At 36.1% G+C, this 25,921-nt stretch overlaps 1 protein-coding gene across 1 annotated transcript in view; it reads left to right on the plus strand.

The window, feature by feature from the left end:
• LOC132143667 (vang-like protein 1) overlaps window positions 1-25,921 on the plus strand; it is a 133,450-nt gene that overhangs the window by 50,892 nt on the left and 56,637 nt on the right. The window contains exon 3 of the mRNA XM_059554092.1: window positions 15,404-15,533. Within this exon, the coding sequence (XP_059410075.1) occupies window positions 15,404-15,533 (130 nt within the window). The remainder of the gene's footprint in view (window positions 1-15,403; window positions 15,534-25,921) is intronic.

Below are 25,921 nucleotides of genomic sequence, written 5' to 3' on the forward strand. Positions count from 1 at the left end.
TGCTTCCACGTCTTTTAACGTGAAGACCGCTTTAGTGAAAACGGGCAGAGACAATGGTAGCTTTAGCAACATTAGCCTTACAGAGAGCCAAGCAGCTCTTTTGGAAAACAAAATATGATGTGTGATGCTTTCTTTGTCTGAAGCCTGGATGTTTGCGCACAAAGCGTTGGTATCAATCCCTTTTTCAGAAGCAATCTTTGCACAACTCCAGCGCTGAACTGACCCTCTTTTGTGAGGCAGTCAAGTCAGGTGTAAAATGTTAGCACAAAGTATAGGACTTTTCAGTTTTTTTTTCCTGGGACATTTCCTTCTAAAATGAAAGTTAACCACTGTGTCCTCAGTGGTCTATTGAGACTCCTGTGTTCATTGTTGTATCCCAACACACAACAATTTTAATTGCACTTTGGCGTTGACATTGCACCTCCAGCAGCTACGGCAAGTAAACATTAATGGTGGACTGCAGTATCTTTCTCAGAGCTGTGTATATGCTAATAAGGCAGAGAGCGTCCCAAATGGGTGGGACTTTCACCAACAACCGATTTGAATCGTCACATATTTGAACCAATTTTCAACTGCGCTATGGTTAAAGGTCCCGTTCTTCGTGATCCCATGTTTCAAACTTTAGTTAGTGTGTAGTGTTGTTGTTGTTAGAGTATAAATAATATCTGTAAAATTATAAAGCTCAAAATTCAATGCCAAGCGAGATATTTTATTTAACAGAATTCGCCTACATCGAACAGCCGTTTTATACTATATCCCTCTACTTCCTTCATTAATGACGTCACTAGAACAGTTTTTTGACTAATCTCCGCCCACAGGAATACACAAAAAAGGGGGCGTGGTCTTGTTGCGCTCCCATGGAGAAGAGGAAGAGTTGCGTTTGTAGACTGTGTTTGTCACCATGTTGTCGAAACGCTGTTATTTTCATCTCGGAGTCCAATCACCTTTGTTTGGTCTTCCCAGGGAAACTGTACTTAGAGATCAATGGTTACAATAAACTAGCCCAATCGCGTTTCCAGGAGGGCAAAGTGCACTAAGCTGCTGTCGAATCACAACACCGGAACCGCTGGCACAATCAGAACTCGTTACGTATTTCTGAAGAAGGGACTTCATAGAACAAGGAAGACATCAGCCTGTTTTTATGACAATGAAAACAGCGGTATACAGATAAATAAATTGTGTGAAAAATACAGTGGTTTTTTTACACGCGAAACATGAACACGTTATTGCACACCGTAAACACAATCAGAGCTTCAAAAAAACACGAAAAACGGGACCTTTAATCATTACATGCCTAGTAATTATTATAGATAATTTGCCTTTTGATATTTTTAAATGGTTGGATTTCACTCATTTATTGCTCGTATAGCAGTTTTCCAGAAATCAGACCTCACAGCATGTTAAAATTGATTTAATATCATAATACACTGTACACTGTGATTTATAGGGTCCCAGTAAGAGTTTCCTATGTTAATTTGGATTAGGACCTTATTCCAAAGGCAGACACTGGTTGCAAGAGTGTACTCTTGTCATTAGTTTGTAGTTTGCCACATTTAATTATGTTTGAGTTTCCACACTTTCCTGTTATGTGTTTATTCTCTTTTGTCACCAATAATAGTGTTATGACTTGTTAAGCCAATGTCTTTCAAACAATAAGATGATAACTGTTTGTCAACTTTAGTTTAGCTTCTTGTTCCCATCTTACATAAGCAGAGCAGATGAGAATGGGAGGGGTTTAACAAGCTGTGCTTGTTTTGACAGGATTGAGAGCATTGCTGTTTAGAATAAACCTGTACAGTATTTTACACTGACTTGGATATTACAGTGGTTGTTTTGCTGTCTGTTGTAGCATCATGCTCTGATTTTTTTAAGCCCAAAATGAAATGTTTGATAACCATTTAAAGCAATAAAGAGGTCATAAACTAAAATCAATTAAATGATTTCATAAAATGAAAAAAATGTGCCACTTTATGACACAATAGTGTGGCTAAACACTGCCTCCTCCGAAGATCAACACCTGCTTCTACATCAATGCATGTTTGGCCCCACAAACCAGTTTGCACACAGTAGATAAATGACAAGAGCAGAAAATGCAGGTCTATGCAGAAACCAAATAATAAACTCCATTTGATTAAAATCTCTGTGTCAGTAAGCAAGAGAATATCAGCTGTTAACGCATCGTTAGAAAGCTCTGTCAGGGTTTTTTTTTTTTTGTTTTTTGTTTTTTTTTGTTTTGTTTGTTTTTTACTTTTACTTTCACTTTCTCTATAGCAGTGTTGGGGTAGTTACTCAAAAAATGTAATTAGTTACTAGTTACTTCTGTAAATTGTAATGAGATTACTTTACTAGTTACTGCATTTAAAAAGTAACTTCACTACTTTACTTTCCTTTTTTAGGGCCCTATAAAATCTGTTTGATGAATAATTGTATTCATCAAAAAGCATGTCTAATTAATTTAAAAAATAACATACATTTTCACTGCAATTTATTAAAAGTTTAACAAAAATTACATGTTTAGGGCCCTATGAAATGTTTTATTTTTTCTTCACCATATGTTTTATTTTTTTAGCATGTGTAATTATTTAAATGCATAAAAACAACTTAATTTATAATTTTTTTCTTAAAATAGTCTTATGAAATGTTTTTTCCCCTCAGAAATTCTGTTGTGTATTTACATTTTTCTGGTTATCAAATGAAGGCATAAAACATTCATTAAGATTTTCTTTTAAAGATAAATTGCATTTCTTTTTTCTTCAGCGATCTGTTTGCTGTAATCTGTGTCAGAATCGATTTTACCGGGACATCGCCTAGCGACCCAAGACACAGATTCCAGTGCTTTATCAGATATGTACCACTGTTTCATCCTTGTTTTTGATTTGTTTTATGTCAAAATACTCTGTCAAGTGTTTTTTGTGCTTTTTCGAAAAGTTTTCTCATATGTGTTATTGTGTGTTTGTATTCAGGCACTCACGACAGACTGTACTTTCACTTTGTTTTCGTTCATTTTCCAAAGTAATATGTTAAGTAGTAGTTCAAAAGACTACTTATTGGTTTAATATGGGACAGTTTGAACCAATCTGGGCACGGGGTGGGACTAAACGTCAACAATCATTTCTGTTTGGCTCAGAGGAACGAAAGCATTGGTTTCTTCTGACGAATCAATGTTGTCAAAATGCGATGCAGAAATCACGTACACAACAGCGCCCATATAAATAGGATATCCTATAAGTAGGATATTTCCGAAACGTGGATAAACTCTGCTTTACATCACTTTTTAAAGCATTCAGATTGGATTAACGGTTCAAAAGTTATTAAACATTAAAGAATAACAGTTATTTTTAGCCGCGGGCGGCTGTCTCTGTCTTTGAGGATTAAGCGCTAAGATCAATCGTTATCGGGAAACCCGGCCCAGAACTTTACACACAGGCAAACACGGCATGTGTAACGCAGGAAACCACTTTCCTATAGTCTAGTAAAGTATTGTAGTTACCAATATTATTACTGTAATGCGATACTTTACATCGTTACCCAAAAAAGTAATATAGATACTGTAATCCGTTACTTTAATGCGTGTACGCGTTATGAGTCATTTTCTCCTGATAACCCCGAAAAGAACTTTAATTACACTTTCAGTTTTGATCGTACAGATAAGAGCAATACATCAATCGAATCTGTAAAGGGTTTACTTTTTTTGTATACAGACATAATAACAACAGAACTTTGTGCACTTAACAAACAAGGTGTGCTGTCTGGAGCCTTTGTCTGCGCTGATCTTCATTTACAAACATGTCATTAAAATGAACTGTAACTCAGCAAATACTAAACGAAGAGACATGAGAGAGATATCTATAGATATTAAATTGTTGTGGGATAATTAACCCTTAGGGTACTAAGCCCTTTTTGGTCCGTTTTCTCTATTTTTACATTTCGGCTTATAAACCATATGTAATGATGATGGACCACCATGTATTTGGTATCGATGGATTCAGAAGACCCTAAGCTACCATAAGCATGCATGCAATATGTTTATAAAGGAAGTATGAGTGAAAAATTGTACAATAAACTAGAGAATTTCAAAACAAAAATGAGATTTTTGTCATTTATTTCTGAAAATCCTACCTCACACAACAAAAGTGAAAAGTTTTTGACCCAAAAATATATTTTTCAAACCCTTTGCTTGACAGAAATGGGTTAATGTTCAATCAAATGTGTAAAGAACAATTCAATAATTAACTTTATTTACAAACAGTCCTAGGCGTTTTTTCATTTTTGGGACTAAGCCCTTTTTGGTCCGTTTTCTCTATTTTTACATTTCGGCTTATAAACCATATGTAATGATGATGGACCACCATGTATTTGGTATCGATGGATTCAGAAGACCCTAAGCTACCATAAGCATGCATGCAATATGTTTATGAAGGAAGTATGAGTGAAAAATTGTACAATAAACTAGAGAATTTCAAAAACGAAAATTAGATTTTTTTTTTGTCATTTATTACTGAAAAACACACAATATAGAACAGTTTTTGAAAAAAAAAAAATTTTTCAAACTCTTTGCTTGACAGAAATGTGTTATTGTTTAATCAAATGTGTAAAGAACAATTAAATAATTAACTTTTTTACAAACAGTCCTAGGCATGCCAGTGAGCAAAGCAAGGCCAGGAGGTCTTGTTGTACACTTTGCTTGCCTTGCAGTGCTCACAGTACTTTCTGACATCTGCAGGCTTGTGTGCAGGGTTTGCTGGGTCCAAGGGACAATGGGTAGGGGTGTGCGGCGAGTTGTCCTGTCTGCATCCTGCATCAGAGCAAATACACAATCAAACTGGAAGCTTTTTTTGTGTCAAAATTCAATGTAGAAAAAATAACTCCTATAAACTCATGTAACCCTATGAAACTCCACTGTACACTAAAAACACATTTCACCTCTCTTGACCTGAGCAGTTTACTTAGTTGAGTAAGTCAGTCTATTGAAACAAATTGCACACCACTCTTGAACTGAGTTTACAGGGAAAGAGTAGTATGGTACACTAAAACAAATATTTCATGCCTCAATCGCTATCTGACTAAAAATCCAAAACATATACATACTCAAGATGTATGATATAATAAATTATAATGATAAAGAGGTTATTTGAAGTTACATACCAGTCCTCAAATGGATCTTCCCCATCCTGGTAAAATACTTCGTCATCTGTGTAAAAGCTGTTTGCTCCAGATTTCCCCTCGTCACTTTCCAGTAATTGTTCCAGAGCTTGTTCTGCCCTAGATCTTTTACTGCTTGCAATTTTGATAAAACAATTCTGTAATAATGCTATATCTCTCTTGAATTTATCTCTTTGTGCTCGCTAATACTCCGATCGTTCTCTGTAACACTCCGATCGCTTTCTGCTTTCTCCACCTCATGCTGATTCTCCGATCGGTTATTGATTACACCTGGCTGGAGGTCGTTTTACTATAGTCCAGCCCAGCTTTAACAAGGCTACAGCAGAGCTACAGAGTCCTCTGAATGGCTAGAATAAATCATGGTAACCTTCCTCTGATTGGGTTAGAAAAATATTCCTCCCAGCGGTTTTTACATTGGTTGTTGCGTGTTGAATCTGCCTAACATAATAGTTTTCATTGGCCTGTTTACGCAGTGGAATTGCGCAATAAGGGAAGCGTGTTTAATATACAAACTGGATACCGCTGTTTTCAGTGGAATCTGAGGAAGACGGCAAAAAAAAACGCATCTCTCTAGCATTAATAGTTTTTGAGATAACTACACATTTGTAAAAGTATGCCATTTTGGGCGGTACCGCCCAATCCGTCCCCAGAGGGTTAAATATATTCTAAATAAACTAAAAACCAAAAATTATCTAGATTTATTTTGTCCTCACATTCTTTTCTTGTAACTCCTCCCTCACAGTGGCACAGCTGACTGAACGGCTCATTATGCAGCCCATTATGCGGGCCTTTGTCTTCTCAGGTGTAAATCACAATGATATTCATGATAGTTGACGCCTACTCGCATATGACTTTTACCAACAAAAAGTGTCTTAGAAAATATAAATCAATATATTGTTTTCTGTGAGTGAGTAAACAAGATGCATAGGTCGTAATCTATATATTTATTTTTTAATGAAAAAAATGCAGTTTTAAAAATGCTAGAAACGTGGCTTTCTAAGGAAAGATTGCTATCAAATAGTACACCTATTACCACACCATTGACAGAGCAGCCATCAAGTCTTAGACAGCATTCTAGGTTATTACATGCAGAGTTTTTAGGTCCTATAATTAACACCTCTGTTTTTTTTTCAGAATTTAGCAGTAAGAAATTACTCGTCATACAGCTTTTTTTTTAATCAACTATGCATTTCGCTAGTTTTTCAAATTGGTATTTTTCACCGGGCCATGAATTATCATCAGCATAACAGTGAAAGCTAACACCGTGTTTCCTGGTGATATCTCCCAAGGGTAACATGTAAAGTGAAGAGTAACGGCCCTAGTACTAAGTCTTGAGGTACTCCATACTGCACTTGTGATTGATACGAATTGATGGCGGTCATATAAGCATGATTTAAACCATGCTAATGCACTTCCATTAATGCCAACAAAGTTTTCTAGTCTATGCAAAAGTCAATGCTATGGTCAATAGTGTCGAACGCAGCGCTAAGATCCAATAGCACTAAATGGAAAGATACAACCACGATCAGATGATAAGAGTAGGTCATTTGTAACTCTAATGAGAGCAGTCTCAGTACTATGATACGGTCTAAATCCTGACTGGAAATCTTCACAGATACCATTTTTCTCTAAGAAGGAATATAATTGTGAGTATACTACCTTTTCTAGTATCTTAGACAGAAAAGGGCGATTTGAGATCTCTCTGTAATTAACTAGTTCTTTGGGGTCATGTTGTGGTTTTTTGATGAGAGTCTTAATAACAGCCAGTTTGAAGGTTTTGCGAGTGTGCTCATTATACCACGTTGTCAGACTGTTTTCCTTAATTTTCCTTAAGCGTAAAGGAGCAACTGTATTTAAAATGCATCTTCATCAAGTTGTTCTGAGGTTTTGGATATGTTAAGGAATTGGGATACATCAGGACGATTACTTACAAAGTAAGTCTTTTCTACCGTACTTGTAACAAGAAGAATTTACCGTTTTAGCTATATGAAGTTTGCACAAAACTAAATAATGATCTGAGATATCATCACTTGGCTGCAAAATTTCAACATCATCAACATCAATTCCATGTGGCAGTATTAAATCTAGAGTACGTGTTATCTAACCCCAGTAGAGTTCAGAATGTCTATGAATGCTGATCCTAATGCAGCTTTTTCATTATCAACATGGATATTAAAATTACCAAGAATTAAAACTTTATCTGTGGCCAGCACTAACTCAGATATAAAATCAGCAAATTATTTAATAAATTCTGTATGGTGCCCTGGTGGCCTGTATACAGTAGCCAGTACAGTATGCAAAATCTCTTTTGCATATCTAACATTGTAACATTAAGTGGAAGTATTTCAAATGAGTTAAACCTGTATCCTGCTTTCTGAGTATTATTATTATTATTTAATTAATTAATTATTTTAATGATTTTAAGTTGTTGCACCAAAAAATGTATTTCCTTACCTAACTGCAGTACCACTCTTGCACTTCTGCTCCATTCATTAACAGAGACACACAGAACATGCAGGATTCACATTTAAATAGACTGTTCCCGCTTAATGTTTACAGATATTAGTCCATATCGTGATTTGATGTAAGTGCAATGACCTATTTTTGATTAATTAATTCAAAATTTGGCAAATTCCGTGCCATTCCGCGTTAAACTGTAAATTCCGTTTTTATGACTGGATTCCGCGATTCCCTCCACGTTTTCTGCATCGCGGAAGTCATAGGGCCCTAGCTGTGGTATGCCAGCTCTATCTTGCAATGGACACACGCCATGGCATTCTCTTTACGTTTGCCCGCGCCCTCAAATCAAAACACTGCTGACTCCTTGCAGTATGCGATTTCGTACGCAGCGCTTGTGACTCCTTCCACTTTGTGGGTGACGTAAACGCGTTGTGTCACATTGAAAAAATCATTGCGAAAGAACCTGACGTGAGATTTAAAATAAATTAAAAGAGGCTTCGAGGCAGAGGAATTTGCCTCGATCATTTTTTGTAATCGAGTTACTCGAGGAATCGTTTCAGCCCTAATATATATATATATATATATATATATATATATATATTAGGCCTGAAACGATTCCTATATATATATGTTTCCCCTTAGTTTACAGCTTTTGGGGGGGGGGGTTGGTTGGTTGGGGAAAATTGACAGACACAAACACTTAAAGAGTCATGGTGTTAATTTGTTTCTTTTAATGGCAGCAGTGTAACTGAACAATTAATTGAACTGTACATTAAACTAAACATGTAATTTAATCACAAAGTGTGCAGCTTTTGTCACTGTGTATCTTTCTGGGCTTCTGGAAGAACATTTCCAGAGCCTCTTGATATGGAAAGTCAGAAATGTCTGGTCCATTTATTGAGATCCGCATGCATGCTGCAAGATTGTCTCCTTGCAGCCTATTGCGGATGTTTGTCTTGACTTGCAAATGCATTAACTGTTAAATGTGATAGCTTAACATATAGCTAAAAGCAGCAAATCCTATTGTGAAAGTTCATGGTTGAGAAGTCCCTTTCACAGTTTAGCTGGGTCAAAACCTGTCATTCGGTGATGACTGGACTTTTGATGCTTGTCAGGGGCAGGATGCACAGCACTTAACACTGTTTCACACATACTCTGTCTGCAGTGCGTATGCGTTGCGTATTTTTTACGCACCCATATTAACGGATTCCAGTGTTCACACTGCACGCTGTTGCGGTCCGTCAGTGCGTTCCAGGAGCGGTGCGTCTGCAGCATTGCAGCGATCGTTTACGTCTATTTTTGCTGTGCTGCAAGCTAGGCTTGCCGCGATAGACGGTGTAACCGGTTTTAAGCCGAGACACCGGTTACATCACTTTCCCACCGTGACACCGTCCCCACCGTCGTTTAGATTTTTTTTTTTAAGTATTAATTTTTTCTTAAAATATTTATTTGAATTAAGTAAAAATAATAATTATTATAATTTAGTTTAAAAGAGAGCATACACTTTAATTAAAAACTGAATGCAGCTACAGTGCTGTGTGCCAAGAGACAGTCACATCACAGATCAGCATAACCGCTTCATCTCTTCTCCCTGTGCTGCGTCTCATTAAAGAGGAATCATTGGCCCCATCGGATGAAGATGGATATCTGACAGCCAACATCATATCTATTTTTGACGAGAAAAATGAAGCTTTGCCAGAAGCAAGCCGGCAGCTTATGTGCTAGACTAGTGGTTTTCAACCCGCGGCCCACCATGCTGAACACACGCACACACACACACAAAAAAACTTTCAGTTTTACTTTTTTTTTTTTTTTTACATTAAAAATGTATTAAAAAAATATAAGCTATAACCTAATGTTTTTGTGAAATTATTTTGTTTTTCATATATTATTTTCAGACATGAGCAGATCACATGACGTTCTGCATTTAAAGAACACGTATAGCCTACAAGCGCGCAATTCAATTCAAAGAGTCATAAAATGGAGCTTAAGAATGGACAAATTAGTTTTTAAGGGAGAGAAAAAAGAAATTTGGAAAATGCCAGCGAATGAACACATACAAACAAGAATAGTCAAAGTGTCAGTATCAGTGAAGGAGAGTGCTGGATTTTCGGGCAAATGGAAACACCCATACTACGCAGCAATCAAACTTTTATTGAAGAAAAGTGGCAAAACATCTCTGGAGAGAACCTCATACTATTAAATTCGAAAGTGCTTTCCACACATTTTCTAAATGTCGCGTGTCAAGTCATGCTCCCGTGCGTGTCCAGACTGCATAATCGCAACTTCATTGTGCTGTTACTCCTTTCCAGCCGAATATCACAAAATGGGTCTTCTAAGCTCCCGACAGCATCAGGTGTTTTATATATGGGGAGTAGGCCTAGAATTATTTATTTGTTTCAATGAATTAGGGCTGAAACGATTCCTCGAGTAACTCGATTACAAAAAATGATCGAGGCAAATTCCTCTGCCTCGAAGCCTCTTTTAATTTATTTTAAATCTCACGTCAGCATCTTTCGCAATGATTTTTTTAAATGTGACACAACGCGTTTACGTCACCCACAAAGCGGAAGGAGACACAAGCGCTGCGTCCGAAATCGCATACTGCAAGGAGTCAGCAGTGTTTTGATTTGAGGGCGCGGGCAAACGTAAAGAGAACGTCGTGGCATGTGTCCATTGCAAGATACCACAACTACAGCCCTATGATTTTCGCGATGCAGAAAACGCAGATGGAATCGTGGAATCCAGTCATAAAAATGGAATTTAAAGTTTAACGCGGAATGGCGCGGAATTTGCCACATTTTGAATTAATTAATCAAAAATAGGTCATTGCACTTACATCAAATCACGATATGGACTAATATCTGTAAATATTAAGCCGGAACAGTCTATTTAAATATGAATCCTGCATGTTTTGCGTGTTTCTGTGCAGAAGCGCGACTTCCTTTGTCACACACACTGAAGCACGCGTGCCGTCTCACTAAATGAGGACGTGAACACATGAACAACATCTCCAGAACTTCTCTGACAGTCACTTCATGAGCGTTTGACCGTTTGATTTGAGTAAAACTAGCGTCACATCACATAACACAGAGCTGTAAAGGTACGCCAACCCGTCAAAATAAAAGTCCGGTTAAAGTCTATTTTCAGCAAAATGTACATAGCCTACTACAAAATAAAATCAAACATTATTATTATTATTTTTTTTAAGGTTTAATCAGACAACATTTCTTCCATGTTTTATTTTTAATAGTAAATCCCCTTTGTTTACCAAAAAGTTAAGTTTGCTTAATTTTCAGTAATTAAAAGATAAATTAATGTTTTATGTGTTTAATGTTTAATGTGCATCTCAGAAAATGCTTTATTTAAAACCCCAACCGAATGGCACTTAAATGCACTTAATTCATCTGTCAACTTTATTGTCATTGTTCACAGTACAAGTACAGACAGAGAAACAATGGGTAATGATTAAATGTTTATTTTTGATGTATGCATTGCATTCTATGCATTTAAAAAATAAACATGGGAGAACATGGAGGAAGCCGACGTCGAGCAGCAGCCCCCCCCCCCCCCCATTTATTTATTTATAGTTTTTTTTTTTTTTTTTAAGTACTGACTTACTTTATTTTATATTCGTTTCTTATTTATATGGTTTTATCTTTTTAAACTTTGTGTAATTTATTTAGGCCTATAAACTTTCTTATTTGTTTTGTTCCACAGTTTGCCGGTTTTTTTTCAGCCTATGCATGGTGGTATTTTTATTCGTTATGGTGATAAAAGGTCTGTATTTAATATCAGTGAGGGTTTTTTTTTTTGTCCTTTTCAAGCAATTGACCCCGAATTGCCAATTGACGCTAATTCAAAACTGAAAGTATAAGGCGCACGCATTTATAAGCTATTTAAAAGCGATGAAGTGAGGAAAAAAGGTTCAATAAGACCCATGGGATTGCTTGTAGTAAAGATTTAAATGCAAAAGGCACAAGAGTCGACTGTTTGTGTCAGTGTTTTAATTTCAATATTTGCAATATCCTAAAAAGAAAAGTAGGCTAATTGTTGTTTAAATGTTTTGCCCCTTAATTGAGCAGCTTATTATACAAACCTAGAAGTCAAATGCATGAATAATGCGTTTTTTAATATTTTTTTAGTTTAAACTGTCTATGAAAGATTATTACTGTACTGTGATACGAGTCACAATGCTAAAAAAGGTTTTTTTTCCTTTTTTCCATGATTTGAAATCATAATAATGAACTAATGTTGTGTTTGTGGACTAAACAGCCACGGATCAGTCTAGTTTTCATCTGTTTGACGCGACATATTTCCCGCCGCATGCTCTCTGTCCGCTAGTGCTCATCTGAATATGACGCAAGTGTTTGTTTGTGTGCGAGTATGCATGTGTGCGCACTCATTGGGATAATTGTAAACGTGCAAACACAGACAGAAAAGACATGCCATCGTGGAAATAAGATAAATAACATATTACAGGTTTGTAGAGGTTTAATAGAACTGGCTGGAAGACTTTCCAAGAGACCATTGCAATAGTCCAGTCTGGACCGAACAAGAGCTTGAACAAGGAGTTGTGTAGCATGTTCCGAAAGAAAGGACCTGATCTTCCTAGTGTTGTATAATTACATCTGAGGGACTGGGCAATTTTAGAAATGTGTGTGTGTTTATCAATGTGGTCTGAGAAATTCATCTGATGATTGATCACAACTGAAAGGTTACTGGCTGTTTTTGAAGGAGTTATGGTTGATGTGGCCAACTGGATGGTGAAATTGTAGTTTTAACAAACCAATCTCTTCATCACAAACTAGGGATGGGCGTTTTCCGCAAATATCACATTCGAATATTTGAGCTCACAAAAAACGAATATTCGAATATTCGTTTATTTAAATTAAGTTTAATGAGACAGAGACGTTATTTTTCAGCAACATTTATTGTTTCCGTCATTTTGAACAAGCTTACACACAATAAGCTTTAACATCACACATCGTGTTTTGTAGCTGAAAACCTTTAACAATGCGTGCAAACAAAAAAAAGTACAGATTAAAAGCAAAAAAAAAAAAAAAAAAGTTAAAGAAAAAACGTAAAGCAGCCTGTAGCAATTAGGCTATTGTAGAACGTAGCCTACACTTAACTTTCAAACTGTCAGCAAATCTTTTTTGCTTTTTTTTCTATTGTTTTACATGTTCTTGTTAAGAAACACGGGCATGTAAACATGATCGGGGGAAAGTCGGCTCCTTAGACTGTTAACAATAAGGCCGGCCGCGGAGAAAACGCACTCTGACGGCACAGACGTTGGTCACAATTCGGTCACTTTCTGTGATTCTCCACGGCATATTTGAAGTAGGAAGACCGCAGTTCTTAGGGGCCGTTCACATATCGCGTCTCAAGTTCGTTATTTCCAATGTAGGCGCGTGGTATGTGCGCTCATAATGGAAGCGGTGCGGTCGCGATGCGCACGCGGTGCGACGCGCCCGTTTTTTCCAAGCGCATCCGCACCGCAGCGAGTTAAAAACATCTCAACTTTTTTTTTAGAGAGCCGCAAGCAAACCGCGGGTCATGTGACAAGAACTAACCAATCAGCTTCATCCTTTCCCTTAACAACGTTGAAAGCTCAGCCAAGATGAAGGAACAGCTGATTATATCTGTATATGGATTGCCATTTTGAAATAAATTTAGTAGCAGAGCTACTGAAACCGATTTTTTGTGCTGCAAATCCATTTATCCTTTGCTGAAATTTCTGCATCTTCATGGAGAGAGCGCGTCATTGTTGCTTAGCAATGACAGACGCCTCAGGAGCGCTTCTGCCCGATCGCTTTGGAAAGTAGGAGAAAGCGGCGCGCCTAGCGTTTTCCATGCGTTTTTAGGCGCGATTTGTGAACGGCCCCTTATTCATTCATTAATTATTTTTTGCTTGCATAGATCCTCAAATATGCCGTGGAGAATCACAGAAAGTGACCAAATTCGGTTTAATTGAGAACTTTTTTTTTTTTGCTAAATTCGAATATCATTTTTATTTATCGAATAATTAGAGCAGAACGAATATTCGAATGTTCGACTATCCGTGCACACCCATACTACAAACAGTTCTGTTTTGGCAAGGTTAAGTTGAAGATGATATTTCATCCAGCAAGAAATGTCTCATAGACATGCTGAGATGCAAGCAGAATTCGTCGGATTGTGAAGGGATGTATTAAGGATGTGACTAAGTGAAGGTACAACTGCAGGAGAAATGGCTTGAAGGAGATGAGATGGAATAGGATTAAGCGGACAATTAGTAGGATAATTAGAAAGGATGAGTTTTGAGACTTCTGCCTCAGAGAATGGAAAGAAGGATGTGAACGAGTGTTTGTTTGCTGGTAAAATATGTTTGACAGTTTGTGTTGTGGAGCATTGTGCACTGATGGTTGTAATATTATTAATGAAGAATGTGGCAAAGTCGTCAACTGTTAGAGTTGATGGAGGGGGAGGACAAAGGAGGGAGTAAAATGTTTTAAAGAGCATGGGAGAGTTAGGCAAATTGTTAATTTTGTTGTGATAGTATGTCCTTTTAGCCTTTGAGAAATTAGCAGAGAAGCAAGAGAGGAGTGGATTTTTTTATTTGCCCCATACCCTTTCTGCAGCCCTGAGCTTAGAACAAAGTTCGCGGAGAACATCAGATAGCCAAGGGGCAGAAGGGGTGGTACGGACTGGCCTGGAAGACAGGGGGCAGACAGATTCTGAACAAGACGTAAGAGTGGAGCATAAAGTATCAGTAGCACTGTTAGCATCACGATATGATAACTGTTTGGGGGAGGAACCGAAGATAAAACCGTAGCAGATGGTCGTGAGGGTGAGAGGGAACGTAACGCATTTAATTCTTCCACAAAGTTAGTTTGTGTTCCTTTGGTACAATAAACAACTACAAAATGGATTTTAAGAGGGTGGGTAATAGTAACTGAATGTGATTCAAAGGAGCTGTTGATATCCAGAGATGGTAAAGAATTACATTTCCAATCATTAGAGATAAGCAGACCAGTACCTCTACCTCTTCCGGTCAAGAAAAAACATGGGATTTTTAGTGACCAAAGAGAAACAGCACATTGTTTAAGTGTCTAATCCAAAGGACGGTTGATAGCATCTTTCGCTGTTCACATCGCTTGATCACGTGTCATACCAGAACTGTTTTCGGAACCAAAAATTAGAAATTACTCACGGTTACGGTTCTTTAAAAAGAAAACGGTGAATAAGAACCGGTTCTTGGTTCCCAACCCTAGGTATGAAGACAGCACTGCTAAAAGTTGTTTCAGATTAATCTTTTTTCAAGAGTGCAGTGGTTTAGTCTGGTCAGACATGAGTTTTGAGGGCTGGGTGGTCAGGCTTAGTGAATTAGAGGGAGGAGGGATGATTTTATGAATAGTTCCGTGTTCGATGAATTTATCAGGGTGATAGATAAAAGACTGACCACTTTGGCAGTGCGTTATGAAAAAGTGTGTTTACTGAACACTTGGTAACCTCATGATTTTATTTATTTATTTTTGTTTATTTATTTTTGGTAGATGGCATAGCTGTCTGATTGGGTATGCATGTTCCTTTTACACTTGGTCACATTAATTTGTCTACTCCAAATTCTGTCCACTATATATAACAGAAAACATTTCCGTGACAGATCTAGCCAATGAGTGCAATGTCATTTTGGATGAATTACTCATGAGAGCACAAATTAATCTCCTTTACGTACTTCTTTGTCTCTATCAGAAGGACCTTTACTTAACTTCACTGTTGTGCCCATGTTTCTCAGAGAGCGTAGCCGGGACCACCACAAATCCCGCAGTAAGGAGAGCAGTCGCTCGGAGAAGTCTGTCACTATCAACGCTCCCCCAGCAGAGCCATTGTTAGGAGACCAGTCAGTGCGAGGAGAAGAGGTTCAGGTGAGAGAGGTTTTCTGTCATTTATAGGACTATATGGTGTGAATCATGGGTTAACTTTAATTTTTAATTAGTGATAACTTTAATATTATTAATACATTTAATAAAACATTAATTAAAAGTTGAATCTTTTTTTATTTATGAATACTGATAAATATGTGATTTTTCTTTTTACATAATGCACAGATGTGCTGTGGTGTTCTTAAAAGAAAATGTAAATTCCTTACACTTTGTTTTTCAATCCAATGTTCTGGAAGTAAATGTACCAATTACATGAATGATTAAGACAATTGTGAGTAATGTTCACAAAAATAATTTGTTGTATTTGTTAGTTTTCTTTTTCATCGTCGTCTTCTGCTGCTGCTGCTTTTGAGTCTATGGCATCCCACAGAACCACATGTGGGAAAGTAATGAAATTTGGCACATGGATAGAGGACAGTCTCATTAACCATAGCAAGTTTGGAGTCTCTAACTCAATCCCTTTAGCACCATCATCAGCTCAAAGTTTCAGTCATGTTTATGCTAATAACCTTTGAACGGTAATGTCTAGGGGTGTGAAAATACACTTAGCTCATGAGACAGTAGTCGATATTGGGTTCACAAGAATGAGACAAGACAATATTTTAACAATATAAAAAAAAAAAAACTTCTATCATGAAGTGACTGGTCTATGACTGGTCTTAGACTATTTATGACTGGGGTGCTCCGATTGAACGGCTACCAATCATTGTCGGCTGATAATTACGTTGGGATTTTTGATCTGCGGTCTCTAAAAAGGCTGATCTCAAGCTGATGATGCTGCCATGAAAAGTTTGAAGGTGCTGAGGGTGAGGTACATAATACACATAATGCCGGGTTCACATTACTCCGTTTGCAGTGCATATGTGATGTGTGTTTTTTCTTCTTTTCTTGACTTTAACAGCATTTATAATTATAAAATTTTTGTTTATTACCAGTGTTGGGGGTAACACATTACAAAATGCGAGTTACGTAATCGGATTACATTTTTCAAGTAATTAATAAAGTAACGCATTACTTTTTAATTCATGAGAAAATATCTATCTAAAATTATTGTTAAATAACACATGTATCTAATCACATTTTATTAACTAATGTCTTTGCTGCTGACCTTAGATGATCCAGTTCAACCATACTAATAAGCAAACATGACTTTAGAGAAACTAACAATTGTGGTTCATTGTGGAGCTGTAATCTGGCCTTAAAAGTTAGGCCCGACAGGACCCAAGCCCAACAGATTTTGGCCCGATCCCGACAAGTACATTTTGATTGACAGCTTTTTAAAAGCCCGAACCTATTTACAGCCCGACACAGGGCTAGGCGATATATCTAATGATATGATCATGCGCATCTAGTCAGTAAATCTGGTTCCGTGATTACTGCTAAATCGCCATAACCTGCATTCAAATGAAGCGGCATTTAATAGACAGAGCCGTAGATCCCTGACAAGCTATGCAATATCGTGTTCATATTGCGTATTCATTAAAGGCAATAATGAACGCGATATTGCGTAGCTTGTCAGTGATCTATGGCTCTGTCTATTAAATGCTGCTCCATTTGAAAGCAGGTGATGGTGATTTAGCGGCGCCAGATTTGCTTCGCCACTAGCAGCTGAAATTTAATAAAAGAATAATGCCAACATTAGCCTATATACTCTGTCTACATTATGCATTTAAGACTCAATTAATATTTTGGTATCATTTTGAAAAACCTTTATTCACCAAGATTAGGCTAGACCTACATGTTTTTGTGGAGGAAAATTGGAGGGCACTGTAGATGGCTTGAGTGCGTTCCTGCTCTCACTGATGATGCGTCCAGCAATATAACCCACTGACTCATTATTCTCATTATAAACATGCTCAAAACTTTTCCACACCTCAGACTTTGCTTTAGTTTCTGGTGCAACAAAAACTTAATCGCCAGAGGCAAGCCTCTGTTTCACCTACTCAGCATACATTTTTGCATCTTTCTCGTGCTAATCGAAACACATCACATGACCGCTCATTTACCTTTACCATTTTTGTTTTTTATTGCTGAAGATTGTTGAACCTTCTTCTCCTGTGCTCTAGTATACAGACATTAATTTACTTTTCCTTCAGCCTGAGGTTTATTCATTACACTTTTTGGTGTGAAAGGGCTTTTACATTTGCTATAAATATAACTGCTTATATTAAAAACAATCAAGCCCTGCTCATATTTAAAAAGTAACATGACAGTAACATAACACATTACTTTGCATAAAACGTAATTAGTTACTTTTTTTAGGGAGTATTGCAATATTGTAATGCATTAATTTTAAAAGTAACTTTCCCCAACACTGCTTATTGCAAATAATCTGTGCCCATATCACAGACCATAACTATCTAAGAATCACTTGGCCACTAAGTGTAGCTTGGGCTCCTCCTCAATGCATCCTATGAATGTTGTCACACATCTTGCACACATCCAATCTGATTTTCTTTGTCAGTGGTGACAAAAGTATTGGCATTCATTACTCAAGTAGAAGTATAAATACTAGGGTTTTAAAATACTTTTGTAGAAGTTGAAGTATCAACTCAAGGTTTTTACTCAAGTAAAAGTGTAAAAGTACTGGTTTAAAAACTACTTAAAGTATAAAAGTAATGTAAGGAAAAAAAATGCCATTAAGAACAAAAGCTTAGGCCACGCTACAGGGGCCTATTGTGCACTACCCCACCTCCTCAAAAAAAAAAAAAAAATTCTAAAGGCCATGTTGTTCATGTTCCTGTTGGAAAATTTGGGATGCACTAGGCTACATGTTTCAGCCACATATATGCCCATTGAAAATGAACGTACTTTAGTACAATGCAAATACATTAAAGGACTAGAGATATGATGACTAGTTGCCTATAAGTATTGTAATGGTGCAAAAAGTCAGACTTCAGAGGCATGTCATCAATAACCTTTAATGGAATGTAAATGTACAATAAGTAGACATCCAAAAGGCCCTTTTTACCGCCACACGTACCGCCGCGGCGGCGGTATAAAGTGCATTTGCAGCTTTTGACCGCTGAGTGGCGCTTTAACCACAAGTTATCAAACAAGCGCATCAAAGCACATTATCGCTAATAGACGTCAGTTTTGCCTCACTGATGTGTTAGATTTGATGGCTTCAGTCAGGGAAAATGAAAGAAAAACACTGTAGTTAAAATATTTAATATTTAATATCCACAGACGAAAGTTTGGTACTTATGAAGTTATGTGCATTTCTTAGAACGAATTCAAGCAGGATGTCAAGCCTGTGCTTGAACCTGGATTATAATTTCTCTAATCTACATGGTATTAAACCATATTTTAGATTTGACACATTTAAAAGGTGTGCAGTATTATTTATATTATATTATGCGTTATATTATTCAAAATAAATTTTGGTTTACTTTGCATTGGAGCATTAAAAGTGGTAGCCTATTTTAGGGGGGTTGGCTACATGGATTAATATGCAAAATGTCAATATAAGGATTACTTTATCACAGAATATCTGTTTTCGGCGGCACTTGTTTAGTTTAAAAGTAGACATGTCAAGCTTTCTATAGATATCTCTCTCATGTATTTTCGTTGAGTAATTACGGAGTTACAGTTCATTTTAATTACGTGTTTGTAAATGAAGATCGGCGCAGACAAAGGCTGCAGACAGCACACCTTGTTTGTTATCTTTATTTTATAAGTGCACAAAGTTTTGTTGTTATTATGTCTGTATCCAAAAAAAAGTAGACCCTTTACAGATTCAATTGATGTATTGCTCTTATCTGTACGATCAAAACTGAAAGTGTAATTTAAGTTCTTTTCAGGGTTATCAGGAGAAAATGACTCATAACGCGTATCCGCGTTAATCGACTCCAGAGGGTTAATAAAACAACATGCATTTTTGTTATTCGTTACCTGTCCTTTAACTTATTGGGAAAAAGACATTTGTCCGTAAACTGATTAAGAAATTGTTGCATGTTTAAATGTGAAGCACTGTATAATGTCGTTCCCATTATTTAGGCCTAATTTGCCTAAAACAAGAAACGAATAAAATTAAACCGGCACGATTAAATCTTTGAAACTCTAAAGAATTAATAAAACGTCCTCACAATTAAACTCAAGTTCTCTCATTATAATCAACAACATTCACACGATGTAAAAAAAAAAAAGCTTTAGTAATTGACAACTAAAGTAATTTTAAAGGGAACCTTCTTTACTTGTTTTTAAAGTAGGGTAATATCATATGGCCTAAAAAAAAAACCCTTTTTTTTTTATTTTAGAAAAAAAATCTGATTTATGATTTAAACCGATTTTTAAATCAATATTCAAATGACGAAGAAATTTTACAAAACAAGTTTTAATATAGTTCTTTATAATTCATTTAGCAGTCAAATTTATAACTGCAACAAGATGATAAAAAAACAGTACTGTTATTACCTTAATGCTGGAAAGATGCTATTTTTTTTAATACTAGCCCATCATGCATCTAACCATCCACTCAGCTTTAAGGGCTGTTCAGATTAAAACTGCCAGCTCCGCAGTGAGTCAGTGTCATGGACGGAGGACCTGTTAATATTTTTTCTAGTTTATATTTCCATCTCGTTATGCCACTGGTTTAGATTTTTTATTTTTTATTTTTTTTTCTTATAGAACTTATTTGTAAATAGAGCAGTCACTGTCTGTGTCTACACCGGACGCGAGAGTTGTCATCTGTGCCCCACAGCGAAAAGTGTGTCTAAACCTGTTTTTGTACAGTCTATGGTCTAAACTTGATGACATCACACTATAGTGTCAAATCATCTGAACACAGTGTCAGAACATTTCATCATAAACAGAAGAGCATCAGTTCACTGAGGGAGATCGTGTCCAGTGTATCCATCACTGTGTTCTGTTGTCTTTTGTTGGATCGTTCCACTTGTGTCCGGTGTAGACCTGGCATGCATTTTTTTATTGTTTTATTTTACAGCCCTGCTTGTCTTAATGTTTTTATTTAATATCTGTATTGACTGCATGGTCATTTTATCGAATTATTTACTGCCATGATGCTACCAACAAAAGTAAAGCTTGGCGAGTCGATGAACGAGCATTGCTGCAGGTTGATTTTCGGCAGATGTGCTGTGCTTGTGCAGCCGCGGTAGTCTTCATTTCGTCGGGTGAAACATCTCTCTCACTCGCAGCAGAGTCTGTGAGAAGCAACAACTTCCCCTCCACGCGCTCTGATACCAGAAACATAACATAGCATATAAAATAATAATAATAATAAAAAAAATAACTGGAGAGTTTCAAAGTGGCTTAAGCTATTTTGTGTTCACTTTTTTCCCTATAGCCTATCACATGCCAAACTAATAACATTGTAAGCATTACATCTTTAATTGCTGCTTTCTGCTGTGAAAATTTTGTTTGTGATGAAAATAACAGTATATTTTTGTCAGTTTTTTTATCTAAACAGATCGATTAACTTCAAGATTTCAAAATCTAGTGACAGGGAGTACAAAAACATTTGGAAAATTGTTTTCCATCCCTTTTTCACAGATGAATTTAAGCGCATCCAGTGGTTTAGATCCAGCAACCAGGCGTCTGCCCAAAGCAGTCAGCTCTTCAAACAATTCATGCCCATCAACATTCTATAATGGTCAAAATTACTCAGGCCAATGGTATTTTTTTAATGACATTATTTTATTATTATTATTATTATTATTATTATTATTTGAATAATTGTAGCTTACATAAATAGGTAAAGCAAAACAAATATTCGGATTGTCCCTAATTTTTTCCCTTGTTTTCCTAAAGAATAAACACGTATTTTTTACAAGAACTAACATGATAACATATTATTAATTAATAAAAAATAATTTAAGCAATTAAAACCTTTTTTTAAACTTGAATTTAAATACTATTAAACTAATTTAAATTCTCAAGGAGTTTATAAGTAAAAAAAAAAGTTCTAAATGAACTTGTGTTAACAAATTAGAACTAACAATGTAATTAATTTTTTTTTAAATGAACAATTCCTGTATAAAATGGGACAGCAACCTTTATATCAGTGGTTCTCAACCTTTTTTTCCAGCGGGCCGCACTATGGTCTAAGTGCAAGTCTACGCATATAATTTAAATATTACGTCAGCAATACAAGCCAACCTGATTTATAATATTATAGCCTAACTATTATGATATATAATCTATCACATTCATTGAAATAAACAATTCAACTCCCCATAAATAAAACACCTGATGCTGTCGGGAGCTGACCAATTTTGTGAGATTCAGCTTGAAAGCAATAACACAAAGAAGTTGCAATTGTAACGCCTGTGTTATAGACTTTCCGCATGAGCAATCCGGACGCAGACACGGCCAGTGCGGACGCAGACTTCTTCAATTTATACTTCTGAATGCGCAGGCTGATGGTCCGCTCTGCAATTGCCCAGAATTATTGCACATCTGACTGTCTTTATATTCTTTTACTGACGGATTGCACAGGTTCGAGTAGCAATGAGCTTCTTCACTCTGTCTGCACATGTGCAATTTTGCTTTTGAAGCCTACTGACCACGCGCACCTGTCCTGTCGTCTGCTCATGAGCCTCATCACACACTCTCCAAAGACGATAAGGATTGTTACATAGTGTATGGTGTTTCCATTTATCTGAACTTCAAGTGAGTTGCGGGGCAAAAAAAAAAACAAACGAAAATCCAGCACTTCTCCTTCAATACTGATACTGCGACTATTCACAGTTTGTAGCCTACATGTTCATTCGCTGGCATTTTTTGAATTTCTTTTTTTTCTCCCTTAAAAAAACAAATGTGTCCATTCTGATGCGCAATTTTACTTTAAAGGCAATTTACCTAATGGCTGTTGATGACTATTTGAATTGAATTCTGCCAAAGTGCGCGCTTGTATGTGTTCGTTAAATGCTTATGCCAGTGCTCATGTCTGAAAATAATATATGAAGAAAAAAAAATCACATAAAAACATTAGGATATAGCTTATATTTCATTAGTAGCATAAATTTTTTTTAATTGATGTAAATAATAAAATTTTAGAAAATTATATAAAAAAAAAATTTTATTCAGCATGTGGTTCTGGTCTCATTTGAATTCGCCACGGGCTACGGGTAGAAAACCACTGCTTTATTTCAAACATTTTTAAATCGTCCACAGCTGAGTTTTGCGGGAGGCTGATCTGCGCCAGATCGCGTGAAGTGAATGTAATGAAGTCATTTTCAGATGCAATGAAGAAAAAAAAAAACCATGGATAACCTAGATTAGTCCCAGGCTCTGTTCTGAAGTAAAATAATTATAATTACTGTTAACCAAGAGTAACACATTTTTAACACATTTTAACGGATTAATCGCCTATTTTCATTTGCTGAATGTTTTCTTTATTTTTTTTTTTTTTAAACACGCTAAAAATTAAATAAAGTTTGTAAGAGGAAAAAAAATATGAGTGGTGTATAGGTTTCATTTTAACTGATCAATCACCTATTTTCGTTTGCTGCATGTTTTTTTTTAAACACGCTAAAAAATAAATCAGAGTTTGTGAGAGGAAAAAAATAGGCTATAAGAAAATATTTTACAACAAATCCTTTAAATTTAACAAATTTATCAAATTTATAACAAAACAATAATTAAAAATATATAATTCTAATGGATAAATATAATTGCAGTATATAATAATATAGGCTTAGTAATAAAACAAAAAAAAACTAAATAATAATAATTTAAAGCTAAGCATAAGGTAAGGTTTGGCTTTCTCAATCGGGAGAAATCAAACGTTTCCATATTTGTGATGTTGCCCATTTGAAGCTTAACTATTATTCATGAGGTAAGTAGGCTGTGTGCGTTTCAGTATCGACAAAAAAAAAAATCATAATTAACAATGTCAAAGTGCTCACGCCGAATGTCTGGTGAAAGACGGCTGTTTCCAGTGAATATGTGCGCGAGGCACCAGCACCCTAAACAGCATAAGGCATTTTGGTCACACATAAGGCATAATTCAAAAATGCTGGTAGTTTGAAAAATCAAGAATAATAACAGAGTTAATACTAATTATTGCTAAATGCTGGACCGTTCCTATTTCGCTCTGCATATGGAACCTGAAGATATTTTTAAACCAAGAATGAACCGAAATGAAAATGAAATGAAAACATTTAGCTTTATATATATATATATATATATATATATATATATATATATATATATATAATTTATATAAGCCTTATATTTATTTACTGTTTAATAAAAATAGCATGCATATGATCCTTTGTGTTAAGGTCTTCTTTTAATTTTTGTTTAGTAGACTGTAGCCTAAGACTATCCTACATTTTAAAAATTAACAAATTATAAAAAAAAATTTTTTTTTTTTTAAATGTTACAATGTTATATCATAATGTTATTGTTGTTTTACTTCCTTCTTTTATCTCATTTTACAGTTACATTCATTCCGCAATCCGTCCCTTTGCGCCACCTGGCGGTAGTTTCGCGAATGATTTTAACACGCGACTGAATTACAGTTTACAGCGGTACACGCGGCGGTAAGCCCCAGATAGGATGGCCACCTACTGTACATCCAAGCTTAGTTGCAGGAATCTGCGAAGGCAATAGACAAGAACAGTGGTGCAGGCTCAGTAACAATTACTCTTGTATGGTTGTGTATTTACAATAAACGTTATAGTGCTGTCAAAATGAATGATTAATCCAAGTGTTTAATCAAAAACTAAAAATGAAAAATAACTCATAATCCTGATACCTTATTGATTGATAGCTTCCTGTATTCGCTACATACGTCTGCTATGTCCAGTGTGGGGGGGCTAACGAGTTACAAAGTTGGTATAGCCTACTTATCACAACATTGTCAATCGCGTTGTCAATCGCAAACGATAATTTATTAAAATGTCTCGTTACCAAACTACCTACAGTAGCTTAATTTGTGGAGGATGAAGAGAAAGCACCCATTTGATAAATGAGCCAGTGAGAAATAATAACTTTTAAGTAGGGTCCAGTGCCTTTTCGATACTTTTATAATGGTACCGGCGCCTAAACGGTGCCTGAACTGATACTTAAAAAAAAAGAACCACAAAAAAAAAACTATGGATAACATTAAAGAACATTACAAATATTTTGAATAAATCCATAGCTTTCCCACGCTCCTTGGATGCTCTCATTTCTCAAGTTATGCTTCCCTTAATCGAAGGCTAATAAATGTATTTCACAATCTGGGTTAATACAAAACCACACATAATGTTTCTACTGTATCCCTGTCAATCTCTCTGATATTTAGTTAAGATGAGTGCTGTCTGTCACTGTCTTTAGTTCAGTTCTGTGAATTACTGTATGCTCATTCTTTATAAAGTAGCAACAATACAAAATAATTTTGTTCTTTATAAACAAAAGCAACAAGAGTGTCAGAAGGAAATATCAGTTTGCCATTAATTTTAATTAATAATCTAGTGCGATTTTGAATGCACAAGCAGTCTGACGACGGCAAAATGAATGTTTGGAAATGTAAACTGATATTTTATACTGACACACTACAGCAAAATATATAAAATAACTGGCCGAACACCATTCTATTGGGTGAAAATACTAACGTGACTTAGACTTTTGCACAGTAGTGTATGTATAAAGTACGTATGATTAAATTAAGTATATTTAAATAAGTGTAATTAAAGTATGTGTTCGTTCATATGTGTCAAGGGCTAGATTTTCGCTGGAGGAAACAGCTGTGGTGTGACAAGCGAAAACTTTACAGTAGCTAGATGAGAAACCGACTGCTCCCTCGTGACCTTTTGTAAACTGTATTTATGACAAAGAACTGCACAGATACTGATATTCTAACAATCTATCGATAAACACATACCTTGTGTCCTCTGTCTCTGTATGAGTCCGCTCGCTGTCAACGGAATCAAGAACGCGCTGAAAGACGGGGAGGAGACCGGTCTGACGCCGGTTTCATATGAAATTTAAGGGGACTGACTCTGAGGCGATCGGATACCGGTTCCATACCCAACCCTACTTTTAAGAAATATATTTTTTGATAAACGAACCCAAAACTGGCTATGTTCTGGCTGGGGTGTGATGTTATTTGGGTCATGTGCAGGTACGATGGATCGCGTACAAACCAATAGGGGGTCGAATAGTATATGTTTATACTTCTCATCCAACCACAATCAAATTCACTCCACCCGGATGGCGCAATTTATCTGGATAGGTTTTTTTTTTTTTTTTTTGAATGATGACTAGCCGGAATGAAATAGCAGTAACGAAGCTATTTTTAAAATGTAAGGAGTAGAAAGTACAGATAGCCTACTTGCGTGAAAATTAGAAGTAAAAAGTCGGCTGAAAAATAATTACTCAAGTAAAGTATAGATACCCAAAATTTCTACTTAAGTAATGTA

The sequence above is a fragment of the Carassius carassius genome, chromosome 7 (assembly GCF_963082965.1).
Source record: "Carassius carassius chromosome 7, fCarCar2.1, whole genome shotgun sequence".
NCBI classification, from domain to species: domain Eukaryota; kingdom Metazoa; phylum Chordata; class Actinopteri; order Cypriniformes; family Cyprinidae; genus Carassius; species Carassius carassius.